The sequence below is a fragment of the Eucalyptus grandis genome, chromosome 11, assembly GCF_016545825.1.
Source record: "Eucalyptus grandis isolate ANBG69807.140 chromosome 11, ASM1654582v1, whole genome shotgun sequence".
NCBI lineage: Eukaryota > Viridiplantae > Streptophyta > Magnoliopsida > Myrtales > Myrtaceae > Eucalyptus > Eucalyptus grandis.
Genome location: NC_052622.1, coordinates 17,029,003 through 17,053,835, shown reverse-complemented (window position 1 = coordinate 17,053,835; position 24,833 = coordinate 17,029,003). Strand labels below are relative to the sequence as shown.

The window sequence follows — 24,833 nt, the reverse complement described above, 5'->3', positions numbered from 1 at the left end:
ATGGAAATTTTAATTAAATTTAGGATCTAAAAATTATATGATTGTATTTCTAGCTATATCACAGACTAAATCAAGACAAAATATATAGTGATGGTATCCTTCACAATGGCAAATGAAAAATCATAAGCCAGATAACGAGACAAAATATTTTGTAAACTTTAGTTCTAGTGTAAAATATGAGAATATTCATAGGAACTTAGTAAAAGATAATAATCATTCAAGTAAAATTGCATAACATAATTAGTCAAATTCATCTTTGATTTCGCATCATGTCGCTGATTCAATATTTCTCACGTTTAAGTTGTTGCTTTTGTAGACTAATTAGTCTCACCAAAACTTCAAACTAGTAACACATGTTTTAAAACTCTACAGAATTAAAGTTTACAAAATATTTTATCTTGTTCTTTGGTTTATGATTTTTCATTCACCATCTTGAAGTGCACCATCACTTTATATTTTGTCTTTCTCTAGTCTGTCACATAGCTAGCAATATAATCATATAATTTTTATATCTTATATTAATTAAACTTTTTATTTATCTTTTGGAAATTATGCATGGCATTTTACCCTTATATAAATATGAAAGGCATAATTATAACTTTCATTCCCTATAGGTGTTTACTATTGTGCTAAATGATAATTTTCCAAATTTTATTGTTCTTTCAAATGGTGGTTTTGTGATTTTGCAGCATAAGGGCCATTTCTTCAATTAATTTTGGAAATTTTGTACTCCGATTGTCCACATGAGTCCAACCACCGTAATTTAAAATCTGTGGCTATAAAAAACGTTTGTTACAAATTCAGTGTGACGGTGCTATTAGCGTAGCTAGACCCTTAATTTTTCATTTAGTCCTCATTTACATATTGCTCTAATATTGCATGGAATTATCTATTAAGTGGGGAAAAAGGATAAAATTCCCCCCCCAAAAAAAAAAAAAAATTCAGTTACCCACTTTCCACCTTCCACTAGAAACTAAAGTTGAGAAAGTTCTTTAACTATCCTTTAGCACGATAATCACCTTCGTTCTTGCATTATACTATATGTGAATGAATTTTAAATGCTTATTCATTTTTCTGAGTTTTTGAATAATGTTTGTTTTTAGTTATTGGAAAGATAGCCAAACGTTCATTTAATATATTTTTTCCGCAAAATAACTATTATGGTAATATATAAAAAAAAATGCCTCCAATGAGATATTTAGGGATTTCTCTTGAATACTTTATAGTATTAGGGTCTGTTTGTTAACTTGCCTAACAGTGAAAATTTATATTATTTTTTCCCAATAGTAGATTTAAAACATAAATTCGTTTGGTAATTTTTTTTTCTTTGGAACAAATTTCTATTTTTTTGTTCCCGATAGTAGATTTGGAACAAAATCGAAAAGTAAAAAAAAGTTGATTATTTGTTATTGGGAACAATTCTAGAATCAAGCAACTATTTTCTCTCTCTCTTTTTCTTGTTCTTCTTCCTTCTTTCTTCTTCTTCATTTGTCACCGCCGCCGTTGCTGTTCACTGTTCGCCGCTCATCGCCATTGGTCACTGGCAACTAGTCTGTCGAGCTCGTCGAAGGCTCGCCAAGTCATTGGTGAGGCGAGCCTCCCTCAGCCACCAGCGAGAGCTTGCCCAACCATTGGTGAGGTCGCCGGCCCTCATCTGGCCGGTCGTTGGTCATCCCAAGGCCGACGACTTGAAGATGAAGAAGAAGAGAAAGAAAGGAAAAAAAGAAAAAAAAAATTATTTAAAACTTAAAAGAAAATGATTTGGAGTATAAATTTTGACCACTAGGTATGCAAATGCAATTCTATTCCGAAATTAAAATTTTGGATAGTTATCAAACGAACTTAAAATGTTTATAAATTATTATTTGAAACATAATAAAAAAGAATCATTTTTTATTATAAATTATTTAAGGGAACAAAAGTGTTACCAAATGCGCCCTTAATAATATTTTGATAATTCTATTGATTTTCATATTTTTCAAGATTATGCGCGTATCTCCATTTAACTGTGTGCATATTTTAATTGATATGTTATCTTGTATAATATTTAGATAAAACCTATAATTAGGCTCTTCATTCTTCTTTGAGTACATCGAAATGTACATAAATTTCTCATTTTTTTTTCGTGTTATTATATTATTAACTTAGAGCAGGATGCCATGTGAGATTTTGTGATTATAATAGCCAACTACGACACCATAAATTCTCACATGGTAGTAAAGTAAGAGATATTGAGTTTGAATATTTCTAAGCCTTAAATTAATTAGATTTTAAATTACCATACCTTCATATAACAATTTAAATTTTTAAAATAGTTGACGTCTCACAAAATCTTATAAGATTTATCAAATTTACTATTATTGATTCAATATCACATCACACGAGAAATGGCCAATATCTGCATCCTATGCCGTGTGAAGGGCGTATGAAAAAAACAAATAAAAATCAACTTAGAAATTTATATGTTGCTTTGCCTAATCTTTTGAAATTGTATTGCAACCCAAAAAAAAAAAAAAAAAAAAAAAAAAAAAAAAGAGAGACAAATCTTTCGAAATTGCATAATATGTTAAATTCGGCGAAAGAACAAAATAATATATACTCCTAAATATACGGATTCGTATGTACGGCATCCCGTGCATTTTTCGACCGTACGCCCGAAAACCGCATCGAAAAGAAGGGCGGGAAAGATGACGATGAACAAGAAAGTGGAGCTGAAAAGCCCTCGAAGCAATCGCAGAGATTTCAAAACCACGTAAGGTGGAGCGATCGCCGGAGTCTCCCGTCCGGCGAGAGACCATGAAGAGAGAGCTCCGGCAGACCATCGTCCTCGACGACGGAGACGACGCCGATTACGACTTCCTCTCCCAGGTCGCCGAGGCCGAGGCCCGCGCTCTCTCCTCGAAAGCCACCGCCAAGCGCGCCAAGCCCGCCGCCGCCGCCGCCGCCGCCCCCGCTGCTCGCGCTCCCGCCGATGCCGGACAAGCCAAGCCGCAAGTTAAAGGAGCGTACCTCGCTGCTCTGAGAGGGGACGATGCCTCCGGCCTGTGGCGCGAGCAGCAGGGCAAGTTCGCCGGCGCGGGAAGCCGGCTCAAGGTCGTCGCGGCCGATGGCGCTAAAGTTGGCGGCGATCGGTTAGGGCTCGGCGGCGGCGGCGGCGGGGATAACGCGTGCTTCAAGTGCGGTAAGTTAGGGCACTGGGCGCGGGATTGCGACAGTGCTCCGGTTGCAGGAGGGGCGCAATCAGGGGCGCAATCGAGCGAGCCTCAGAAGACGTGCCCCTGCGGGTTGGGCGATTGCTTGGTTCTCACCGCGAATACGGAGAAGAACAGGGGCAGGAAGTTCTACAAGTGTCCTGTGAGAGAGGTACGTAGTATTGATTTTCGCCTATTGCGATATCGATCGGCGATTGGAGACTTATGCAGAACTTCTTCATGATCTGACAAGAGTATCAGAACTTACGATCGCTCTGAGATGTAGTTTATGCGCAAATGTTCTCATCTTTCGTTGAAAATACGTACCTTCGTTCCTGAGATAAGCTGGAACTGTGGCTAGCTTTCAAATCGCATGACATTTTGGAGGAAAAAATTCTCAACAGGGAGTTCGAGAATTCTAGCTACGAGTCATGATTTGGAAGCTTTACAATAATCACGCAACAATCTGTGATGTTGCCATCTGATCACTTGGCGCAGATCTTCTGCAAGATGGCGTCAATGGTGGTGCTGCCTGTGTACTGCTACAATCATTTCGACTGAAACAATCGAGAAGATAAAAGAATTGCCAAAAACTGAAATGAATTAACGACCGGTCCACAACGACTGTGGGAAGGGTCGGTGCGTCCTTCATTTGTGTTTGATAAAATCACGGGAGAAACGCTAATTGCCATGTCCTCAACAGTTCTATTAATTTTTCCTAGAGTTGCCGAAAAATATACACTGCAATCAGATTTTCTGATTCCTGAGGGCTTATGTATTGCCAATTGAAGCATTGCTTCATTGTAGCCGAGTGACTGTTGTTTTTTGGGTTGAGTAATGGCTGACCACCATAGTTCTGATTCTCTTTAATGCTTATTGAGCTCTCAATTAGCCATGAACCATACTCGTCGTACGAAAAGAACTTACTGCCTTGAGAAGGTCTGGCTTGATTATATAAGAAAGCTTCTGTTTCCTTTTGCACTAAAAGGGTTATGACGTTTTGTCCTCTCAGTCTCCTCTCTCGTTTTCTTTTCATAACTCAAGTGTCACACCAGCACACAATTCACAGTGGACTTGGTTTACATTTCAGTTATTTCAGTGGAGATATTGTGGTTTAGGGTGAAGCAAGTTTTAAGGATATCTTGAGTGTCTCTACTCCGACAGTTGAGCTCATGTTGTTACTTCGGGGACTAATTGTTGCTTTTGTACAGGAAAACGGGGGATGTGGTTTCTTCGAGTGGTGCGATAATGCTTCTGGAGCAACCCACACGCCTAATATGTCTTTCGATAGTCACAGAAATTCTCAATATGCAGATCTTTTATGCCCATGTGGGGCTGGGTCTTGCTTAATCTTAACCGCAAAAACGGGGAAAAATGTGGGGCAGCAATTCTATCGGTGTCCTGCAAATCAGGTATCACTCAGATGCTTAATCCTCATAGACTTCCACACATTAATAGTTTCTCTGCTTTTGCATTCCTTTCCCTCTTCGTTAAATTGTTCTTCTGAAGTTTTGAGTTGAACTTCTTGGATAAAACCATGGCTATTTTCACTGTGTCATGGATGCAAGCGTGTGACTCTTTCACCAGTCTCTGCAACAGCCTAACGGCCAAAACTCAGATAACTCCAGCTAAACATTTTTGCAAACCACAAGTCAGATAACTCCTGTTTAAGATTTTTGCACATTCCCTTTGAAGGTTCTACTTTTATCTCAACAAGTTACTCCCCTACCTGCAGTATGTCCTCCAACATGGCACAAGATGTGCCTAATCCCACTTGAGGACACAGTGAAAATATCAGGTGGGAGGACTCTATGGGGACTTGTTATGCAGAATAGGAAATGATTGATAGTACAAATATTCGGTTGGTTTTTTATATTCTTTTTGTGAAACATTTGTCCTGGTATTGGTGATTATGTCATTATTCTGTTACCAGTTTTGTCGGTCTTCCTTCTAGCACTGTTGAGAGTCTTTTGAATGACCTTGGACTTTTTTTCAGATCTTCCATAGAAGTTGATGGCTACAGCCTGATTGGCATCTAACACTTACCGAATTGGCTATTTAGAACTTCCATAAAGTGTCATATTAGTCTTGGGACTCATGGGAGTGCTTTTGACGAAATTTTGTGGTTTGTAAATCTTAGCTGTTGTCTATTTTCATGCAGGGCTGTGGTTACTTCAAATGGTGCAATGACCATATGGCAGCAGCTAGTCTTCCAGCAAGTGCCGTTAAGGTCAATAACAGCTTCCATGACTCGGGCAGCAAAAGCTATGGCACAAGTGGATCATCCTGTTTCAAATGTGGCGAGGAGGGACATTGGGCGAAGGACTGCTCTTTGCCTGCACGTGGCAAGGAGGGACATTGGGCGAAAGACTGCTCTTTGCCTGCACTTGACTATTCTTCCGCTTCAAGTGGAAGTGGAAAGTTATCCACACCTGGTTCTTGTTACAAGTGCGGCAAGGCAGGGCACTGGGCAAAAGATTGCCTTCCTCCTAGATATGTTGGGGGGAAGGCACTAACATCGTGGCAGAGGCAGTAGCACTTTTTGCCGTCACACTGGGATGTTAAAAAAGAAGGGAGTCTACCGTCTGATATTTGCTCTCATGCATACGTTTAAGGAACTTTGTGCTTGCTCTGATGTGATGATTTTCCTACCCTTGAGATTTCTAAAAACTCTGCTGGTTAGACCGTCCTTTTGCTTCCCTTTCTCAAAACTACAGCCAGAGAAGTGGCTTTTGAATGTTAGTGCAAAGGTTTGTTTCATGCCTTTATGGAAGTAGCTTGAGCTTTTAATAGTTGAAATGGCTTATTTAACTGGACATTGTGTGTACATACAGAGCAGGACCGTATGACAGGATCGGTCATTGGACGAACAACTTTGCTCTTAGGATTCGCCAGATGCGGTTTATGCAACCATCCCCACTTATTTTAAGACTTGCCGAGACTTGAGAGTTTAATAGTTGTTATCATGTCTTTATACACATGGTGTCATCCAGTCTCATCTTACATTACATCCTGAAGTCCCCTTGCCTCCACTCGTCCATAATCATTTCTCAACATATTGAAGAAGGTAAACAAGTCACGGTAACGACAGACGGATCCAGGTCAGTATCACGATGTTATGCAGCCAATTTGACATCGTATTCACTGTTCATTAGGCCCATGGCAATTTCTGACTCTCCTTTTTTGTCTCTGTAGTTTTCATTATGCTTCAACCATGCCTTACAGAATTATTCAATGTTAACAACGCTATTAATCAATTTGGCCATTCTGTTAAGACTGGATATACCGACACCAAACACGTTAGGACCAAACAAAAAGCAGGCGTTGTAAAGGAACTTAATCGAGTGAATTTAACATGTTGGAACAATATGATGAACTATAAATTCAACTTAGTGTAAAATCCTGTGAAGGATGATATGATATACCAAAAACACTAACTGTTCTTTTCAGAGACCCTTCACTGATCTGCGGCAGCAATGGCTGTGCTTTGGTGTGGACATATCTATTTTCTATGGCGTCATGAACATTTCAAGCTCACTGTTTACACTCCAAAGAGAAAACATCTGTTATACACAGCTCATGCAAAAATCCCAACTCAGACCTGGCAGGTCTTAGCGAGGTAGTCACATCCTTGATATACTTCCAACCCTGGATTGTGTAGCTGGTCCTCTGTAAAGCAGGCGCAACGCTTGCTCATCGTCCCTGTCAAAGCAATTTCTTGAGGTCTCTGTACCAATCTCGGGAAGCCAACATCACACCAAACCTGACAAATAAGGAGATATTTATAAAAATAATAATAATGATAATAATAATAAAGGATAACATTTAGATCCCTATCAATGATGCACTTGCAGTCATGCACGCCTCAGCAGATAGTAATGCTCATTGGGTATTGCAAAAATGACAATGTGTTTGCCTTTGTCTGACACAGCACACGAAGAAATAGTATCTGTAACATGATCTAGAGCTTGTCCAACTTCGACATCTGAAGTCAGACAATTTGACATACCTGTCCTCCCTCGTCCTGACTCCATCTGGAATTGCAACTAGGCTGTTTAGCTTCTTCTTTCTTCTGCTTTTCCAATAATTGTGCACCTCTAGCGGCCTTAGCTTCAACTCCTTTCAAATATTTTGTGGGGTTCCCTTGGCTGTCATAATAACGGCCGACTAACTTGCCAACATATCTGATGACATAAGAAAACGACATAAGATACCTTTTACACAAAAAAAGAACTTTTGATTTAATTAAATAGAACTAAAAGTGACCACTACATTAGATAACAAAAGTTGGGTAAAATCTCTGCATTTGGCAAAATAACAATTACCCACTTTTTTTATCCACGAACATACTCAAAAGCTAAGGTTCAAGCCATTAACTCTCCCCTATCCCATTGCAAATGAAAAAGGTGACAATCCTGACATGATCAATATGTTCTTAATTACGAGGAGATCTACAAATAGACTTTTAATCAAACTATTGTAGTGAGATACAAAACTCGGCAAGCCCCATCAACCTTTCAAACAGTCTGACAAAGGTCATATTCATGTGAAATCTTTTCTACAAAATAAAAGTGGTGTGACCACCTCCTAGGAAAAAAATGTAATTTGATCAGACAAGTCACCCCGAGTACTCAACATTAAAGTTCTCTTTGTGAGGTTCAACTAAATAGTTTTTCATTCTTCCATCATTATAAGTATGTCACGTGGACAACATCAACTAATAAATACGTGCAGACTTTAAGTGAATAGAATGAAAAGCTACTAGTAATATAAGAAGGCGGCATATACTGACTCACGTGTAACTTCTGAAATAGAAGTCCCTCCAATCAACTACACTCTTCACCTGCGTAAAATGGCAAAGTAAAATCAAAGAATGACCACTATAGGTCAAGCTTGGAAGATAACATGCTTTTTAATTCTTAATATTTGTAGCAGACACGTCTGCATAATTTCCCCATATACAAATGAAGTCAATCCCTCATCAAGATTTAGGTAATACACAGGTCTTCAGCAACGATAATGAACAAAAGTTACAATCCAAAAGATAGTCTGAGACTAAATAGCTTTAAACAAAAGCAGCAACATACTTGAGGAAATGACTGAGTTGATTATTTCATCACAGAATTTAGTTTGGGGCTACCAAATAGCTTTAAACTCAGTTAATGAAAAATAGAAGAAAAATTTGTGAGCAGCTATAACACATGAAATGATGCAAGCGCAACTAAGAGCTGACTGTGGCTTTGTATAGAAGATTTTGGCCGTTTTTTAATTTTAATGCCCAATGCTCATGTGTTCATCTTAAAGTCCTTTCCATTTCATGTCCTTTTGGATGTCAATCACACAACCCTAAAGACATCCTCAAGCACAGTTACACTTGCACCAACTGAAGAAAAGGTCTATCTGACGAGGTGAACCACAGCCAATTCATGAGCACAAGATAACATTTAGAAGTCCAAAATAATGTTGATTACCTCAGAGCTGGAAAGGCCACGCAGGGAGTCTGTGAGTCCGTCTCCTTGATGAAACAACACAAACATACAAAGAAAAAATGTAAATAGATCAGGAAGTTTTGGTAACTACAATTTCAATGTGTCAGAGAAAGTAATCATATGTTAATATAGACTTCATAAACTGTGTCATTACTGAGATTAGTACACAGATGAGGATGAGGATGAGCATGAAGAAACCAAACTGATACTTGTGCAACTACGGACTGAAAGTTGAAAGGGCAACAATTAAAGGCACTACATAGTGAAGGCAGAGTTGATAAGGCCTATAAATATATCCACATAGAGTGCTAGACTTATTATCCTCTCTTAGGTATTCATCATTACCTTTAGAAATGCCTTGCTCTTTTATATTATACCAGATGAGAAAGAAGAAAAGGTGAAAAGAATCCCAAATTTTGATAATGTGGGCACCAACCCAATTTTTGCCCATGGCTCTTACATTTAACTGCAATACAGTATTCATGCTACAAAGAATGATAAGTCTTACCTGTAAAGTTTCCTGAAACAAATGCTCGGGAGGCGTCTCTGAGTTGACCAGGGCAACATGGCAAGACTGACATCAGTATGCAAGTCATAGGTGAAAGAAATTCAAGATCCTATAGCAAAATGCTAACAGATAGCATTTTAACTGAACTAGTGGCTTGCCCAAAATTAAAAATTGCAGTAGATTTTGCCAGAGCATCTAGTGTCATTCCCAACAATTGCCATAACAAAGAATGCTCTTCAGTATCATGGCTAGAGCAAAAGAAACACCAACTCTTACAGGTGAATGGTAGGTTTTGTGCTAAGAACATAATGAGGACTTCCTTGACTAGCCAGTCTGAATCAGTGCACAACAGTGAAATCATTTGCTATCATTTACTTATTGAACTAACCCAGAAAATTTTCAATAAGAGATCACATTAGAGGCGTTCTTTTCTGCAAATTCTTTCACTGTGAGTTCTGCTATATCTTTATCAAGGAGTTCCCTAGACCATTGGTACAGACATTCTTTCTACTCTTTACCCTTTAAAGACAATTTTCGTAAGGCGATCAGATGATAATATATTCTAAAATGATGAAATCTACCTAACATATGCCAATAGACAAGAACCTCGATACACAAGGTGAGATAGTTCTTAATTTTTTGTCTGGATAATTAAATCCAACTACAATTAAGAACGCATATTTAAAATAGCATCCTCAATTGTACAGTCTTCAGGTAGAAACGAGATGGACTCCCCTCTTTCTGAAAGATACTAAAGTAACACCATTTATGTGATTGTGAATGCATATGCCTTGCATGCGTTGATCATATAAGTTAGCAAATAAGAGCCAATACTGTCTGATATTGATAGTTCCTTCTACAAGCAGAGACCAATATACTTGCATTCACAAGCAACAAAATGCAGAGCCCAAATCAAATCATATACCTTCCAGCAAAATGATGGTAGCCTCCTCCCACACCATAATGTGACTTTCCCTTTGTTACGTCAAACACTGAACTGGTTAAAGATAACAAGTACCAATCTCAGATAAGTAGGACATACTAAATTAGCATCACAGACTACGTACTTCTTGATTTTGATATGAGAAAAGCTATCCAGTAAATTCCTTCGAATTTTCTGTATGTGTTTGCTAACCTCATATGGCTCAAAATCACGCATCTCAGTTTTTTGAAACATTCTCTCATTCTTTTAGCAAGATGCATGCAATTGTTCTATGCATAGAAATCTTAGTGGTTTCTCGATTAGTTATTATCCAATTATATCATAATTCTCCCGTTCTTCAAGAAAAAGCAAGACCTACTCTGTCATAGTGGTGATTCCTTTGTTTGAGCAATGAGTAACAAGTTCCCAAACTTCACAATTTCAAGAAGTATAATTGAAGAGGATTTTCCAGGATGAAGTCAAAATTTCTCTACATAACAAAACTAACTATTCATTTGATCTGATCATATGAGTATTCCCCGCAGTGAGTAAAGAATCATCATCACCAGATAGCAAGACCAATGTTTTGGCCCCAAGCTTAATCAGTTATTGTTGAACACGAAAGGGTACCATGATTTTGAGAATTCCCACGTATCTTTTTCTTTCTTAATAAGCAGAGTCCTCACGTTTTGACATTCATTAAGAATTGAAAAACGATTACATTCCATCAAATACAACATCAGACAAACCGATAGTCCAAGATATATAATTGCAATGAGAGGGAGAGAAAAAGAGAGAGGGAGAGAGAAAGAGTACCCCAAAATTCCTAGAAGAATAGGCAAAGCATCATCAGTCGCATTATACGAAGCTAGTTCTTCAACCGTGAACAGCCTCTACAAAAAAATTCAATAACAGCACCGTTAAGCACAGTCCCATAAAAAAAAAAAAAAAAAAACCTCGAAGATAGTAAACACTGCCATCGCCACAAAAGTCAATCAGTCCCACTCAAATTCAACCCCTGCTTGAGCAGTTGGAGAGCCGCCCGTAGTCAAAGATCCAAATTTTGGTTCGTTGAGCATCAAATTTTGGAGACCCAGAACTCGAAACGACCCGAGCATCAAAAAGAGAAGAAAAAAAAGCAGAGAGATAGCAAGCGAGAGAATGCAGACCTGCTGAGAGGAGGAGAATGGAGTCGGGTAAATCTTGATGAGGAGGGCGACGAGAGCGACCGAAACGGCGGTGATCCCCACCCAAGCGCACTTGGGCACCGACGTGTTCCCTCCGGCGCTCGCGGCGGCTCCCGGTCTCCTCGTACCGACGGCAGGCTCGGGCCGGCGGTTCTCCTGCTCGGTTGTTGGGGTTGGTGTCGTCATCCTCCCTTCTTCTTGTCCTCCTCCTTACTGCAACCATATTTCGTTCCCCTTTATATTTAGAGAGAGAGAGAGAGAGAGAGAGAGAGAGAGATTAATTGAAAACAAAAACGAAAAAGATTGAATTTTCGTCATTCAATTTATATAGAACAGAACTAGAGGTGATCGGTCCGATCCAATTTCAAAGTAAAATTAAGAACCTCATCAAGAAAATCGGTTCTTGAAAATTCGAATCGTGGACTATTAATTGATCCTAAGATCGGAAGTAGGATCAAATCATTGGTCAATTCGATTCAATGGAAACAATCACTTATTTTTTTTCACTACTTTTTATCATTATTTTTTTCTCATTGCTTGGAATTGGTATAAGATAATATTTAATTTACATTTACTAATTTTTTAAAATAACAAAATAAAAAAGTATAATTAATTAGTTCGATGTAGTTAGGGGTTGTTTGTTTAAATTTGTTTTTGTTCCTCTAATACAAATTTTTGTTCTTTTTGGTCGGCCGGCTAGCGATTAACTATTGAGGGCCGGTGACTTCCATCTGAAAGATCACTGTGGCTTTCGGATAAAAAAAAAAAAAAAAAAAGAACAAAAAAGAAAAATAAAATAAAAATATTAAAATTAAAAGCATTTATTTACACTTTTATTTTCGATAATAAATTTGGAATAAAAACAAAAAATAGAAAAACTTGTTTTTGTTCCCGATAACAATTCTAAAAAACATTTTTTTTCTCATTTTTCTTCTTTTTTTTTGGTCGGTTGGCTAGCGATTAACTATTGAGGGTCGGCGACCTCATCGAAGTGTCGCGGGGCCGGTGAGCCTCGCCGTGGTTGGGTGAGGCCGCTAGCCCTCGTCGGCCACCGATCGCTAGTCATAGCCAGGAGTTGGTGGTAGTGAAGAAAAAAAAAAAGAAAGAAAAAATAAAAAAAAAAAGCAGTCAAAGGAAGAAAAAAAGAAAAAAAAAGAAAAAATATTACAAATTAAAAGAAACAAAAAAAAATTATATAAGTTTACCAAACGCGTTTTTATTTTTTTTTTCTATTATAAGAATATAAATTTTGTGCGATTCTAAACGCATTCTCACCGTATTCAAAACTTGTTATCCTAATAGAATTTTCGTTCTCTCGAATAATTTTTTAACGAAAATATTACCAAACGCAGCCTTACTTATTGGAATCGAGAAACAAACTGCTTGGACACTAGTTTCATTTTTACGAATTAGGAATCAAACCAATACTTTTGAGAATTGGATCAAACTCGAGCAATTCATTTTGCACATTCTTAATTCTATACCATGTTCTTAAACTCATGTTTGCTTGCCGAGGATGCAATAGTTAAAATGGAAATAGAAGAAAAAAATTGAAGTACATAACGAATTGCTAAAACAATAAAATTAAAATATTTAATATAATTTAAGGAAATGAATCACATCACGAAGAATTGACATATCGCTGGCTTTAATTTTTACTGTCGAAATCACGAGAGACAAGACGTTTTTCGTGATTGGATTAGTAACGTATGGTAAGTCTGTCATGGGATGGTTCTCGCGAAAGTTAAAATTCAGCAGTGCACATATAAATTAACAAGTCATGGTGTATGAAAGCTCATCAGGAACCATTAAACCCGAATCTTTAACTTGAGGTGATGATTAACTATATAACATTTATCGTAAAATGCTAGATAATCCCGTTAGTTGGTTTGGTCTAGTTGAGTTCCTGGATTGTATTGAGATTGTGGTCACTCCTATTAATTAGGATTGGGAACCAAGATTGCCAAGCACAGAACTAGCCTCGGGTCAAAGAAAATCAAAATAGAATGAAAAACGCGAAAAACGGCTGTTTCTAAAATAAATAATAAATATTGGACCGTAAATGATTAAATAATGGGAAATATAAAGCGCAAGATTTGCAATTTCTGCCATCGTTCTGTCGCTGGTTGACCCGATTCACCTATCTTTCTCCGTCGCGATTTCTCTCTCTCTGCGTACTTCCCCGCCTGCGATCGCGACCCTATATCGTCGCCGTCGGGTAGGAGCTCGTGCTTTCCGGTCGCGTCGATTCCGTCGATGTTCCGCTCGATTTTTCTTGCTTCTTTTTGGGGGTTGAACGGCCGGTAACGGAGCATCTCGCGATCGGCGTTTTTCAGGTGGTTGGATTCGACGATCCCTTGCGCCGAATCGAGGTGAGAAGAGCGAGGAACCGATGGGGGTCAGGCAGGCCCTGAAGAGCCTCGACGCGTTCCCGCGCGCCGAGGAGCACCTGCTGCAGAAGACGCAGTCCGGAGCTCTCGGTAAGTCGTCGCGTTTTTTGGGGGGTTTCTTTTTCTCGGGTTCGCCTCGTGCTCCGCGTTGTTCGCGGCTGGTGGTGGGTTGTTTGTGAATGCCTTTTTGGCTTCGCGGTTCCATCGATGACCGGTGGGAAGGGTCGAATCGGCTTCCTCCGATTGCGATTTGGGGGGGCGCTTGTGATTGTGATGAAGGGGGATTTGCCTGGGGCCGGTCTTTCGATGCCAGCTTTGCGCTTCGGGAGGGTGCTGGAGGGTGTGATTGCTGAGATTCGAGGACCATTTTATTGGCTTGATGCAACTGTCTTTCTTGAATTCTTTATGATTGAGGTTTAGTAGGTCTAAGGATGCTTTGGGAGGGGGGTTTTTGACTCGCAGGGCATGTAGTTTACTACTCGATTCGCTTCTACGATTGGTTTCTGAGAGAAGCAAGGGTCCTCTTTGAGGCATTGATGAGTTGTTGATTAGGCTTCACCAACCTGTTATTTCAAGGACACAGAGTGAGTGTAGAAGGAGCTGAAGAGCATAGGGTATTGGTCCTCCACTATCAAAGTTTACTGGAGGATTTCAGAGTAACTTGCTTACTCCACCAATAAGCTAGCTCTGCTGGCTGTTAGCCACGGCAAAAGTATCGGTGAATTTTATTTCATTGTAGTTGAAAAGAATTTGACTGCAGTGATGGTCCGAAACTGTTCCTCCTTTCCATTCCATAATATATTTATTCCAAACACCAGTTTCTCATGATTAGCTTGTCAATAAGTCATTTAACCCTCATATTATTTTAAAGTTTATGCTTTGGGTAATTTAAAACATTTGATTTTTGCATGATGATGCTTTTGCGTAGAATATGAAGGATTGGGCACAGTAATCATTGGTTGGTTCTTCTATGAGTTCTTCTGATCCTCCATGTGGATGGTTGATAATGTTGGTAACCTGACACTTTTCCTTTATGTCTTTGTAGTTTCTGTCATTGGGCTCACAATAATGGCCACATTGTTCTTGCACGAGCTGAGATATTACATTACTACGTATACCGTTCATCAGGTTTGTTCCTAACTTCATCTTGTAAATATACCGATGCTGCAACTTTTTTGGGATGTCTGACTAGCTTGAGCATGTTGCATGCTGGGGTTTAGTCCAGTTTCAGATGTTTCATTCCAGGATTGACAGAATTTATGTGGTTCTTGGAATCCGTCAAGTTAGTTATGCATGGAACTCTCAAGCACATCCTTTAAGTGCTGAAGCCCAGGGACCAAAAACTCATTTGTTTTGTTTTCATGGGCATGGATGACATCAACATGCTATTGATTTATTCCTTGTTTGATATTCCTACGTCTTGACAACATTGCGCGTCCTTTCCTTTTGCCTCTTGGTGGTCTGATATTTCTCCCATTTAATTTGCCGTCTAATTTTTCCAAGTCATAAATTTTCAAACAGTGTATGTCTTCTCTTCTGGAACCGTTTATAATTTTTGAGGGTTGCCAATGAGATGACTATGAGTGCACGTTTCTCCCGAGTTTTGGGGCAAAAACCACTTTATTTTTAGAGTTACATTTTTTTTTTGCAATTTATGCATGAGATTTCATATATTTTTCATGGACCCTGCATATGAAGGATGTCTTCAAGTTTCTTGAGGATTGTTGGTACTTCTTTCTCTGCATGGTTGCAACATCTGTTTTATTTTGTTATAAACGATGCAAAATGGGTATAAATCACTTTTTCCTTACAAGGAATAGCTTTGGTTATTACTTTGAAGTTCTTGTTAGACATCATCCTTATTTTTCTCATAGTCTGTGATTGTTCTGCTAATGCCTCTGGACATTCTAATCCTTAAATTGTAGATGCGGTTAGAGAGAAGGGGGGAAGAGGATGGTTTTCTTCTATTCTCCAATGCTTTGTAGAGAAGAAAGAGAAGAATTTAATCATGAAATTTTTCCTCATAGTTTGTATGTTTTCACCGTAATATGTATATGGTGTATCCTTTCTCAAGATTGAAGTTTCTAGGGTTGTCCAAGCACTAGATATTGTTGCATTTAGCGTTGGAAGGTAAGTGATTCTAATATCTACCGTTGGTGCCTCACTTGGTTACATGTGTGACAGATGTCAGTGGACCTGAAACGAGGGGAAACACTTCCAATTCACATAAATATGACGCTTCCAGCCTTGCCTTGTGATGGTTCGTACTAAATACCAGCAATCACTGTCAGCTTATCCATCTGTAGCCCCTGTTTAAATTTTTTTTTTTATTTCTGGCTTCATGCAGTTTTAAGTGTTGATGCTATTGACATGTCGGGGAAGCATGAAGTGGATCTCGATACTAACATTTGGAAAGTAATGTATTCTTGCTCTATAGCAAAACCCTTTATTGGTTTGAGCTGATTGATGATTGAATGCTATGCGCATTATCTCTAGTTGAATGTAAAATTACTCATTCATCCACAAGTATTGAGGAATACAAGGAGACCTTTATTAACGTATGATTGACTCTCTGCTTCCTTATTGGTTGGATTGGCAACAGCTCTCCACCACTTGCAGACATCCAAATTTTTATTTCACATTTAAGTAAATGAAGGAATCAGAATTAAAGCAATGGAAGAATTGCTTTGCAGTTTGGCTCGACTGTAAGGAAAACTATAGGCGAAGAGCTCTTTGTTTATTCAATTTTGAAACGTTTTCTTGCATTAATAGTTGATAAAGAACTCGTTTTTAGGAAGTCAATTTTCAGTGAAGCAATATCTCTACCTTTATCAATATCTAAATACCACCTCAGTCTAAGGAAGGGGTAGGTTAAATAATTATTCTCTTCCCTTCATAGGAAACTATTCTCTTTGACAGATCAATGTTAACATGCTTGGTGACATACGCACTTCAACATGATAGTGTGTTGACATAGCTAGCAGTCTTTGTGAAGCTTTGAATTTCAAATCAGCGGGGTTATTGCCTCTGAAAATTGCAGTTGCGAAAGTTGTTTTAGCATGTTGTGATTTGTGTTTGCTGAGGAGGGCCTAAATATACTCTTTTCACCCATATTCATATGGCTCTGTTTCCCTTGTTTTGCAGCTCCGACTTAACAAATATGGCCAGATAATTGGTACAGAGTATTTGTCAGACCTTGTGGAGAAGGGGCATGAACATCATGGGCATGATCATAAGCATGGTAAAATCCTTGGTGGAAACATCATTTTGTGGATGTGATATTGAGTTTTTGGCTGCTCTTTTTGTAATAAGTCCACAGGTGGCTTAGATTGTCATTTATCCTAGATTCTGTTTGCTGGGAATGTCTTTGAGATGCTGTTCAGTTTTGTGGTTTCATAGGAGGTCACATATAGGTTTGTCCCTCTCAATAGTGTACTATAAACCAGTATTTTGTGTTATACTTCACTACGCATATTTAGGCTACATTTGATCGTCCGGATTTCTAATCGAGATAGGACTGGATAGGGTAGGATATCAAATCCTGGGATTTTTTTATATCCTATCAATTGTTTGGTGAATCACAGTATTAAAGTCAAATATGTTTACATCATATAATGTACATTTTTTTATATAAACGGCATATCATTATAAATGAATCTAAATCTTCATAAACGAAGATAGTGGAAATCTCCCGTAACACTATTCCTTAATTTATTTTTATTTTATTTTTCCTCCTTTTTTATATTATTTTCTTTGTTATTTCTTTTTTCCCCTTTCATCATTCTTTAATAAAATTTTATCAAATAGTAAACTGTACTAACATACCTAAAATACGAAAATACCTAAAATATATAATAAATATAAATATCTAATTTATAGATTGAATGTTTATTGTAAGATAGAATTAAAGTTGAATATATAAATTAAAATAGGATTAATTAAAAATAAATTTTTAATTTTTAATTTCTTAGAATTCAAATATTATTTATATTGAAATATAATTTCAATTTTGTTAATTTAATAAGTTTGTTATTCGAGAAAATAACTTTCTTATTATGGACATTAGAAATCCTATCCGTCTTTATCCTACCTCCCCCATAGGATAATTTTATCCTGTCTATATCCTCCTTATATCTGACTTTATCCTGTCTTGAGTGAGCACCAAATGTAGGATAGGATAAATCATATCATATCCCGAATTTTATCCCGACTGCCAAACGTAGCCTTAGAGTATAGGAGTATCAAATGACGTACAAGGAGGATTAACTGTCAGTTTTGTAATGGCAGTTTATCCTAGATACCAACCACCAAACTTTCTTCATTATCGTTGGTTGCACCATCAACTGCTGTCATCAACAAATCCTTTCATTCTAGAGAAATCCCTGGGCTTGAGCAACGATTGTACCTCAATAGTTCCCCATTGACCATGTCTTTCATCTTTCAGTTTTGTGATTTACCCTAAGAAACTATATTTGCATTGACACACTTATGAAGAAAGTTGGAGCAACAAAAGGAAATAAACTATTTATCTGATTAGCTTGATTTAAGAGGCAGAAGATATGAAAGGCATGCAAAAGGGAACAGCAAACAAACTTTACCAAAGGACCAAGAATAGGAATTTTGCTAAAAAAGGGAGAGTAAGGGCAATGAGAACCAAGACAGGAAGACAGGCAAAGAAAATTGCAACATACAAGTATTTAAGAAAAGCTTTCAGAACATAAGTTGCTCTCAAGGCTGAAGTCTCATATCATGGTTTTGAGGCATTTTTATTTATTTCTTAACTGCATGATAGATGTTCGATCGCCAGCAGTGATAAATGAGTTTATCAGACCAGTGATTGTGAAGTTATCAAGTGATTACTCAGTTAATCACTACATCAAAATTACTTCTCCCTTAATCAGGCTAATAAAATTTCATTCTCGATGGGCTTGTTTTGGAGGTTACCTACTAGTGAGGTATCTAGGAGGTATTAGACTCCATTAGGATTAAGTCGAAAAGTATTAAGCTGACCCTCCTTCAATTGATTGGTTATTTTTTTCTTTTTACTGGATAAACAAGCTTTTTTACAGTCCTTGTATAGAGAATGGGTTTACTTTTGATATCGAAGAAACTTGGTTTATTTTCTTTCATTAAGTTTCGTGAAAGTTGGTTGTGATAAAAGTAGTCTATCTGAAGAAATTTAGAAATGATTCCATCCCATAACTTCATTGACTTCAATTTTTGCTGAATGCGCCTTGTTTTCGTTTTTTTATATGTTTATCACCCTCATCCCCAACCCCCAACACCCCCCCAACAAAGATAAGAATTGTTTCTTTGGTTTTGTTTGTGTATCATTCTTCCTTCTGTGATTGTTAACCCACTATGGGGCAGCTGATAGAGCTGATTTTATATTTTAATCTATTAATGTGTATCAAGAGGGTGTACTATAACATTTGGAAAACTTTGACCAGATGATGGTAAGGATCATAACAAGGAATCGAGTGAAAAGACTCATAGCCATGGCTTTGATGAGACTGCAGAGAAAATGATTACGAAGGTGAAGCAAGCATTGGCAAATGGAGAAGGCTGTCGGGTACTTAAGTCCTCACTTTGAATTTTTTGCATACATGTTCAGTTAATCAAGTGGCCTCTATGTTTAAAGTAGACAAAAGTTGAGATGCTGGTAGTTTCTGCTCTAAAATGCGATAGCTAATTTATTACCTTGACACTTCTTCCAGGTATATGGAGTTCTGGATGTGCAAAGGGTTGCTGGAAACTTTCACATTTCAGTTCATGGGTTGAATATATTTGTTGCTCAGATGGTAATGCCGCTTCTTCATTTTCTTTTTCTATGACATTGATCTCTAGTATTCTGTCAACTGTGTATGTTCGACTTCATATTTATCTCTTATAGATTTTGTGAAACCTAATGCTTAAAATATATGTGGGTGAACTTGAAGATGATTGATTTCTTGAAATTGTGGGGCTTGTAACATAGGATGCTTACCACTTAATTAGGTTTAAAGTCTTTTCATAGTCTAGTTAGATTTATAAACATTTACTGAAATGAATTTCGAGGAGAGCTTAGAGAGATAACAACTGCATCGAAGATCACGTCTGCTATTGTTTGTGTGTCAAGAAAATAGTGTCTATAATTAGGTAAAATTCCTGATGGATTTATAACCAGAGCTCATGGCAGATTACTAGTTCAATGTAGATTCAAAACATTTTATTGAATCATATGATCAAGAAATTTAATGTTTACCCTAAATCACACGAATTCTTAAACAAAAAATTGTGATGACTACTGTAGGTTCGTAACAATCACAACGATCAGCTGCTTTTTTGGTGAAGCGAATCTGGCAAATGAATCTACATTATATCTGTTCTGAAATACGTTTAATCTGTGAAAATGTCCCCCTCCCCCAAGCCCCTTTCTCCTTCTCTCCTCATATGAGAGATAATCTCCATAGGTCAGCTTTAATTTTACAGCGGTTCTTGTTGTTTTATTATAATAGCTTTCTAGGCTTCTAAAATCCCTTTACTCCTAATGGTTTTAAGAATTTGATATTTAGTTAGTCTTTAGAAATTATCCCCAATGCTGATGTAATTGTTCGCTCTAGTTCACAAGGTTGGCTGCTCTCAACCTCTATCTCGCCTATCTTCAATCAGGTTGACGAGTATTTCATTTCATCTCTTAGCTTAGACCTAAGTTACCACCATATAGTTGCAGAGAAAGCTAATAATTTTGAACAAGTTGAAGAAACTGCCACTGCCAATCCTTCAAATATGAATAGCAATGGGATAAGTACATTAGAATTCCAAATGTTATCACGAAAGTGCCATCGATCTTAAAAACTTTCAAATAGTATGATTGAGTCCTAAAACTTGTCCAATTTGTGCAATCAAGTTAGTTAGTTAGTAAGTAAGCTCCATCCAATTTGAGTGACGGAAATGCCAATATGGCATTTTTTTTTATTTTCATTTCGGTGACGTGGCTGATGTGGTGTCAAGTGGTTGCCACATCAGAAAAAAGGCCAAAAAGTGGAAAAGAAAAGAAGCCAAAAAGAAATAACTGAAAATAAAAAAAGAACAACCCAAAGAAAGTAAAAGATTTAAAAAGAAAAGAAAATTTGAATCTGGACATGCAGAGAGAAGGGAGAGATATTGCATAAGGCCGTAGTTGGTGGTTGAAGGGGTGCCAACACCGCCGTGTCTTCACCAACGAGGGTCTGACCATTGCCGACCACAGCTGAGGACCATTGAAGAGAGGGTCGACCAGATCTGGGCAAGGCCACCACTGCTACTTGAGGCCACTGTCCTCCATCATTGTTCATCATATATAGAGTTTGATGGATCTTAGTAAACAAAACCAGCAAATTGCCATTTCTGTTTTCCCTAGTGTTTGATATTCACCAGAATAGGTGTTGCTTGGAGATGGAGCACAAGAGAAATCCTCCACCAGCAAATGCAATTCCATTCCCACTGGTCTCCCTTAAGATTTTTGAGGTTGACCAAATCTAATATTGCTCAAGGAAAAAGCTTGAGCAACTAATCTTGCTAATGGGAAACCAGGTCCGGCCCCTCAAGGCTTGGCTGTTATTGGCATGAAGTGAGCCCAGCTCTAGTCTTGCTTGAACTCTTGGTTTTAGGCATTGGCTAAGGTTGGGATGGAGGCTTGTCAACGTCAATTGGATGATGGCAGTGATGGCTTCACTTGGACCTGGTTTATCCTCTCTTTGGGCAAGGGTCGACGGCCCTTGCCAACACCCTGATGCCCTCATCAACGAAAATAGGGTGGCAGCGGTGCTCCTTCAACCATCACCCATGGCCATATGCGGTCTTCCTCTTTCTGTATTCATTTTCTTTGGCTTTCCTCTTGGTTTTTTTCCTTTCTTTTTTGGCTTTTTAATTTTTATTTATGGCCTTACTCTGACTTGGTGCCCATTGATGCCACATCTATGTGACTTGACATCAAAAATTTTAAAAAATGCCACATCAATCAACTAGACAGAGCTAACAGAAGTATATGATTGCACAGATGAACAAGTTTTAAGACTTTATTGCACTACTTGAAAGTTTTAGTACTTGATTGCACCTTGCAATAGATTTTATGACATTTAATGCACTTAACAATTAGGTAGGTCGATGGATATAATTTTAACTTTGTTGTTGTAGGTGAAGCCATAGGTGGGCTTCTTAAGATCTTTCTGTAACTGCTGGTGCTACTTATAGAAGTGATCTAATTGAATGTTTTATTGAGATGTTCTCTTAAAATATTTTGAGTTTGTTCAATGAATCTTCCTTTTCTTCTTTCTATCTATTCCTCATGTAAAACTCAAGAAGAAGAAAAAGAAGATTGTTAGAGCATATTTTATCTTTTGTGCAACGAGTCTGATGTATGTCGACTCCAAGAATCCCTTAGTTGGTGTATGTTAAGTTTAGATCTGTAAATTGAGTGGGCGTTAAATATTATATTACAATTTGTCTTAGATGCTTCTGTTGAGCCTTAAGAAACATTATTAGCTGAGAGACTGTTTTCTTTTGCTCTTTTTGGAGCTTTAGCAGTATTACCCAATTATCCAAACTGATGTAATTTGTTAGTGCAGATATTTGAAGGAGCTATGCATGTAAATGTTAGTCACGTCATCCATGATCTGTCATTTGGCCCAAAGTATCCGGGACTCCACAATCCACTTGATGAGACTGCACGAATTCTACAAGGGGCGAGTGGAACTTTCAAGTATTATATTAAGGTATGATCACAGAAACCTTTAAATCGGGACAGAGGATTTCAGATGTCTTTCATCAGGTATAAAAGTATTTTTGGAAGGAACTAGAATTAATATGGGGTCAAGGGCTGTGTAATGACTTTCTTTTTAGACAGCAAGCATGAATAAATTGAACTAGAAGCTAGAAATAAGATAGCAAACAATGCCTTTCCTGGGAAGGAGATCTTACATTTGTCCATTTTATCCAACTTCATTACCCTCTTTGTGTGTGTTTTGGGGGGGATTCTCATGTGGCTCTTTATACTCAAGGCTCAGGTTAAGTTTTCACTGTCAATAATTTGGTGCTGTTGTTATCCTAGGTTTTCATTCTTTTGAGTCTTCTTTTCTTCCACTACTTGGATTTCCTTCTTGGTGAAGTGCTGAAGTATGTAAATGATATGTATGCATTCTCTTTCCATGAAATAGCCAATTACGAGGAAAGCATTTCAGATAAAAATTGCAGAATTCTGGCATGGAAGCTTACTGCTCTCATAAGCAGCATATTTACTCCGTTTTGTGCATTTTGATTTGATTACCTGCATGCAGCAATGTTGTGGCTCTTTTTTATATTATTAATTGTGCTCATTTCTGTATTTGCATTGCAGATAGTCCCGACTGAATATAGATACATTTCAAAAGAGGTTTTGCCGACAAATCAATTTTCTGTTACAGAATACTTTTCGCCAATGAATGAGTATGATAGGACCTGGCCAGGTTAGACTTCTTTTTGTCCCTATACTTTCGTTTGTGGGAGCTTGTGTGCTCAAGGAATGTCATTTGACTAATTTTGTGACTATTTTACTGGAGATATTAATCTTACCTTTTCCCTCTATTCTTTTCTAATAAAATTTATCTGCTTTTTCTTGGTTCAGCGATTTATTTCCTGTATGATTTATCACCCATCACTGTGACTATCAAAGAAGAACGCCGTAGTTTTCTCCATTTCATCACTCGGCTTTGTGCTGTACTTGGTGGTACATTTGCTTTGACAGGTGGGTCTTGCCCTCTTCCTGATATGTGGATTAAAATAACTTCCATGAGTACCCTTGGACTGGAAATTTTAATGGGGTTGCTATAGAATCAACTTAGTGTCTCGAGAGTGGCTCTCTTGGAAATATGATAAGCATGGAAAGTCATGGACTTAGCTAGATTAAACTCTTCTTCTCTTCCTTATTGTGTTGCTGCTAACAATGGTAAATACGATATATTTGATGTAATGAATTACGCGTAACTTATGTGAATTAAATTCTGTTGAAATTGTGCTTGCAATTTATGCGTGAAAGTATTGCTTTGTTGCTGGTTCTTAAAACTGTCCTGTGTTTGACAGTTACTTTTAATTGCATTTGCCTAACCTTCTGTCTGCCTTCTTCTTTCTTGCCCCATCGACAGGAATGCTTGATCGTTGGATGTACAGGCTTCTTGAGGCCCTCAGTAAGCCAAACCCGAGAAGCGTATTCCGATAAGGTTGGGGAACTTTGATTGCCAATCTTTTCTCCTGAAAATTTTGAACGGAACATTCTTAAATTCTATGGGAGATTTCTCGCCCATGCGCCATTTGGTTAGATATGAGGCTGGGGGGTTGAATTGTAGATCTCGTCTAATTATCATCATCACATCTAGTGTCAGCGGACAATAGCGATTTAATGTACTGAATGTATCTTAGTTTTGCCCAAGAATTCGATTGTTTCTACATATCAGTTCGAGAAATTTACTAAGACAAGTGAACAAAATGAAATTGAAGAGACTTTCTTTTTAATGTGTGAACACATCTACCTCAGAGAAACAGAGTTTGGAACAAGCATTACTCGAGTACTTTGTTCCAGGTGTGATCTCTACGGCGGGGTAGTCAGGATTTGCTGTTGGATCTGCAGTAAATGACGTTGGCTGTATTGGCTGACGGTCTTTTGTACCCGCTGGAAACAGAGTCTGGAACATGCATTAATTCAGCATGCAGGAGTGATTCCCATGGTTTAAGTGGGATTCATTGTTAAATTGAGAATGGATGGACCGTACTGCAGTTGGGTTTCGAGGCGACTATGTGGGCTGAATCTCTTTATAGCCGGCCCGAGTGATAGGGCACGAAGGTTGTTCCCCCCTAGTTAACATGGTTCTGCAACGGTTTCTCTCTCTTCTCTGGTAGGTTTCTCATTTTCAACAGAAGATTGTAGCTCAAGTTTCTGTTACAATGCTTTTGTTTTAAATAGTCCATGGAAGTATGGCATTGCCATCTTAGTAATTTATCCATGTTAATAATCAGCAATTTGACCGATGAATCATCACTAATTTGATCACATGAATTGATGGGTTCGATTTATGCATAAAATAGATGTGTCCACTCTAAGAGCTTCACGAAGTATGGAGCCAAAAATGAGGATCATAATTCTTTTTAGGGAAAA

At 37.9% G+C, this 24,833-nt stretch overlaps 3 protein-coding genes across 3 annotated transcripts; 2 read left to right on the top strand and 1 right to left on the bottom strand.

Moving 5' to 3' along the window:
- Positions 1–2,692: 2,692 nt before the first annotated feature.
- On the top strand, positions 2,693–6,002 carry LOC104425158 (cold shock protein 1). The gene is made up of 3 exons (XM_010037757.3): positions 2,693–3,363; positions 4,403–4,603; positions 5,353–6,002. Exons 1-3 carry the CDS (start codon positions 2,797–2,799, stop codon positions 5,725–5,727), a joined length of 1,143 nt encoding a protein of 380 aa, XP_010036059.2. The 5' UTR covers positions 2,693–2,796; the 3' UTR covers positions 5,728–6,002.
- Positions 6,003–6,547: 545 nt separating this feature from the next.
- On the bottom strand, positions 6,548–11,525 carry LOC104425157 (membrane-associated progesterone-binding protein 4). Its single transcript, XM_010037756.3, has 8 exons — positions 11,280–11,525; positions 10,927–11,003; positions 10,114–10,185; positions 9,189–9,226; positions 8,663–8,706; positions 7,988–8,034; positions 7,201–7,375; positions 6,548–6,954 (listed from the first exon to the last, which is right to left on the bottom strand). Exons 1-8 carry the CDS (start codon positions 11,481–11,483, stop codon positions 6,787–6,789), a joined length of 825 nt encoding a protein of 274 aa, XP_010036058.1. The 5' UTR covers positions 11,484–11,525; the 3' UTR covers positions 6,548–6,786.
- Positions 11,526–13,387: 1,862 nt separating this feature from the next.
- LOC104425156 (endoplasmic reticulum-Golgi intermediate compartment protein 3) lies at positions 13,388–24,201 on the top strand. The gene is made up of 12 exons (XM_010037754.3): positions 13,388–13,515; positions 13,634–13,777; positions 14,733–14,815; positions 15,872–15,947; positions 16,035–16,102; positions 16,832–16,928; positions 19,138–19,259; positions 19,405–19,488; positions 22,276–22,422; positions 23,043–23,151; positions 23,310–23,429; positions 23,827–24,201. Exons 2-12 carry the CDS (start codon positions 13,690–13,692, stop codon positions 23,898–23,900), a joined length of 1,068 nt encoding a protein of 355 aa, XP_010036056.1. The 5' UTR covers positions 13,388–13,515; positions 13,634–13,689; the 3' UTR covers positions 23,901–24,201.
- Positions 24,202–24,833: the final 632 nt, after the last annotated feature.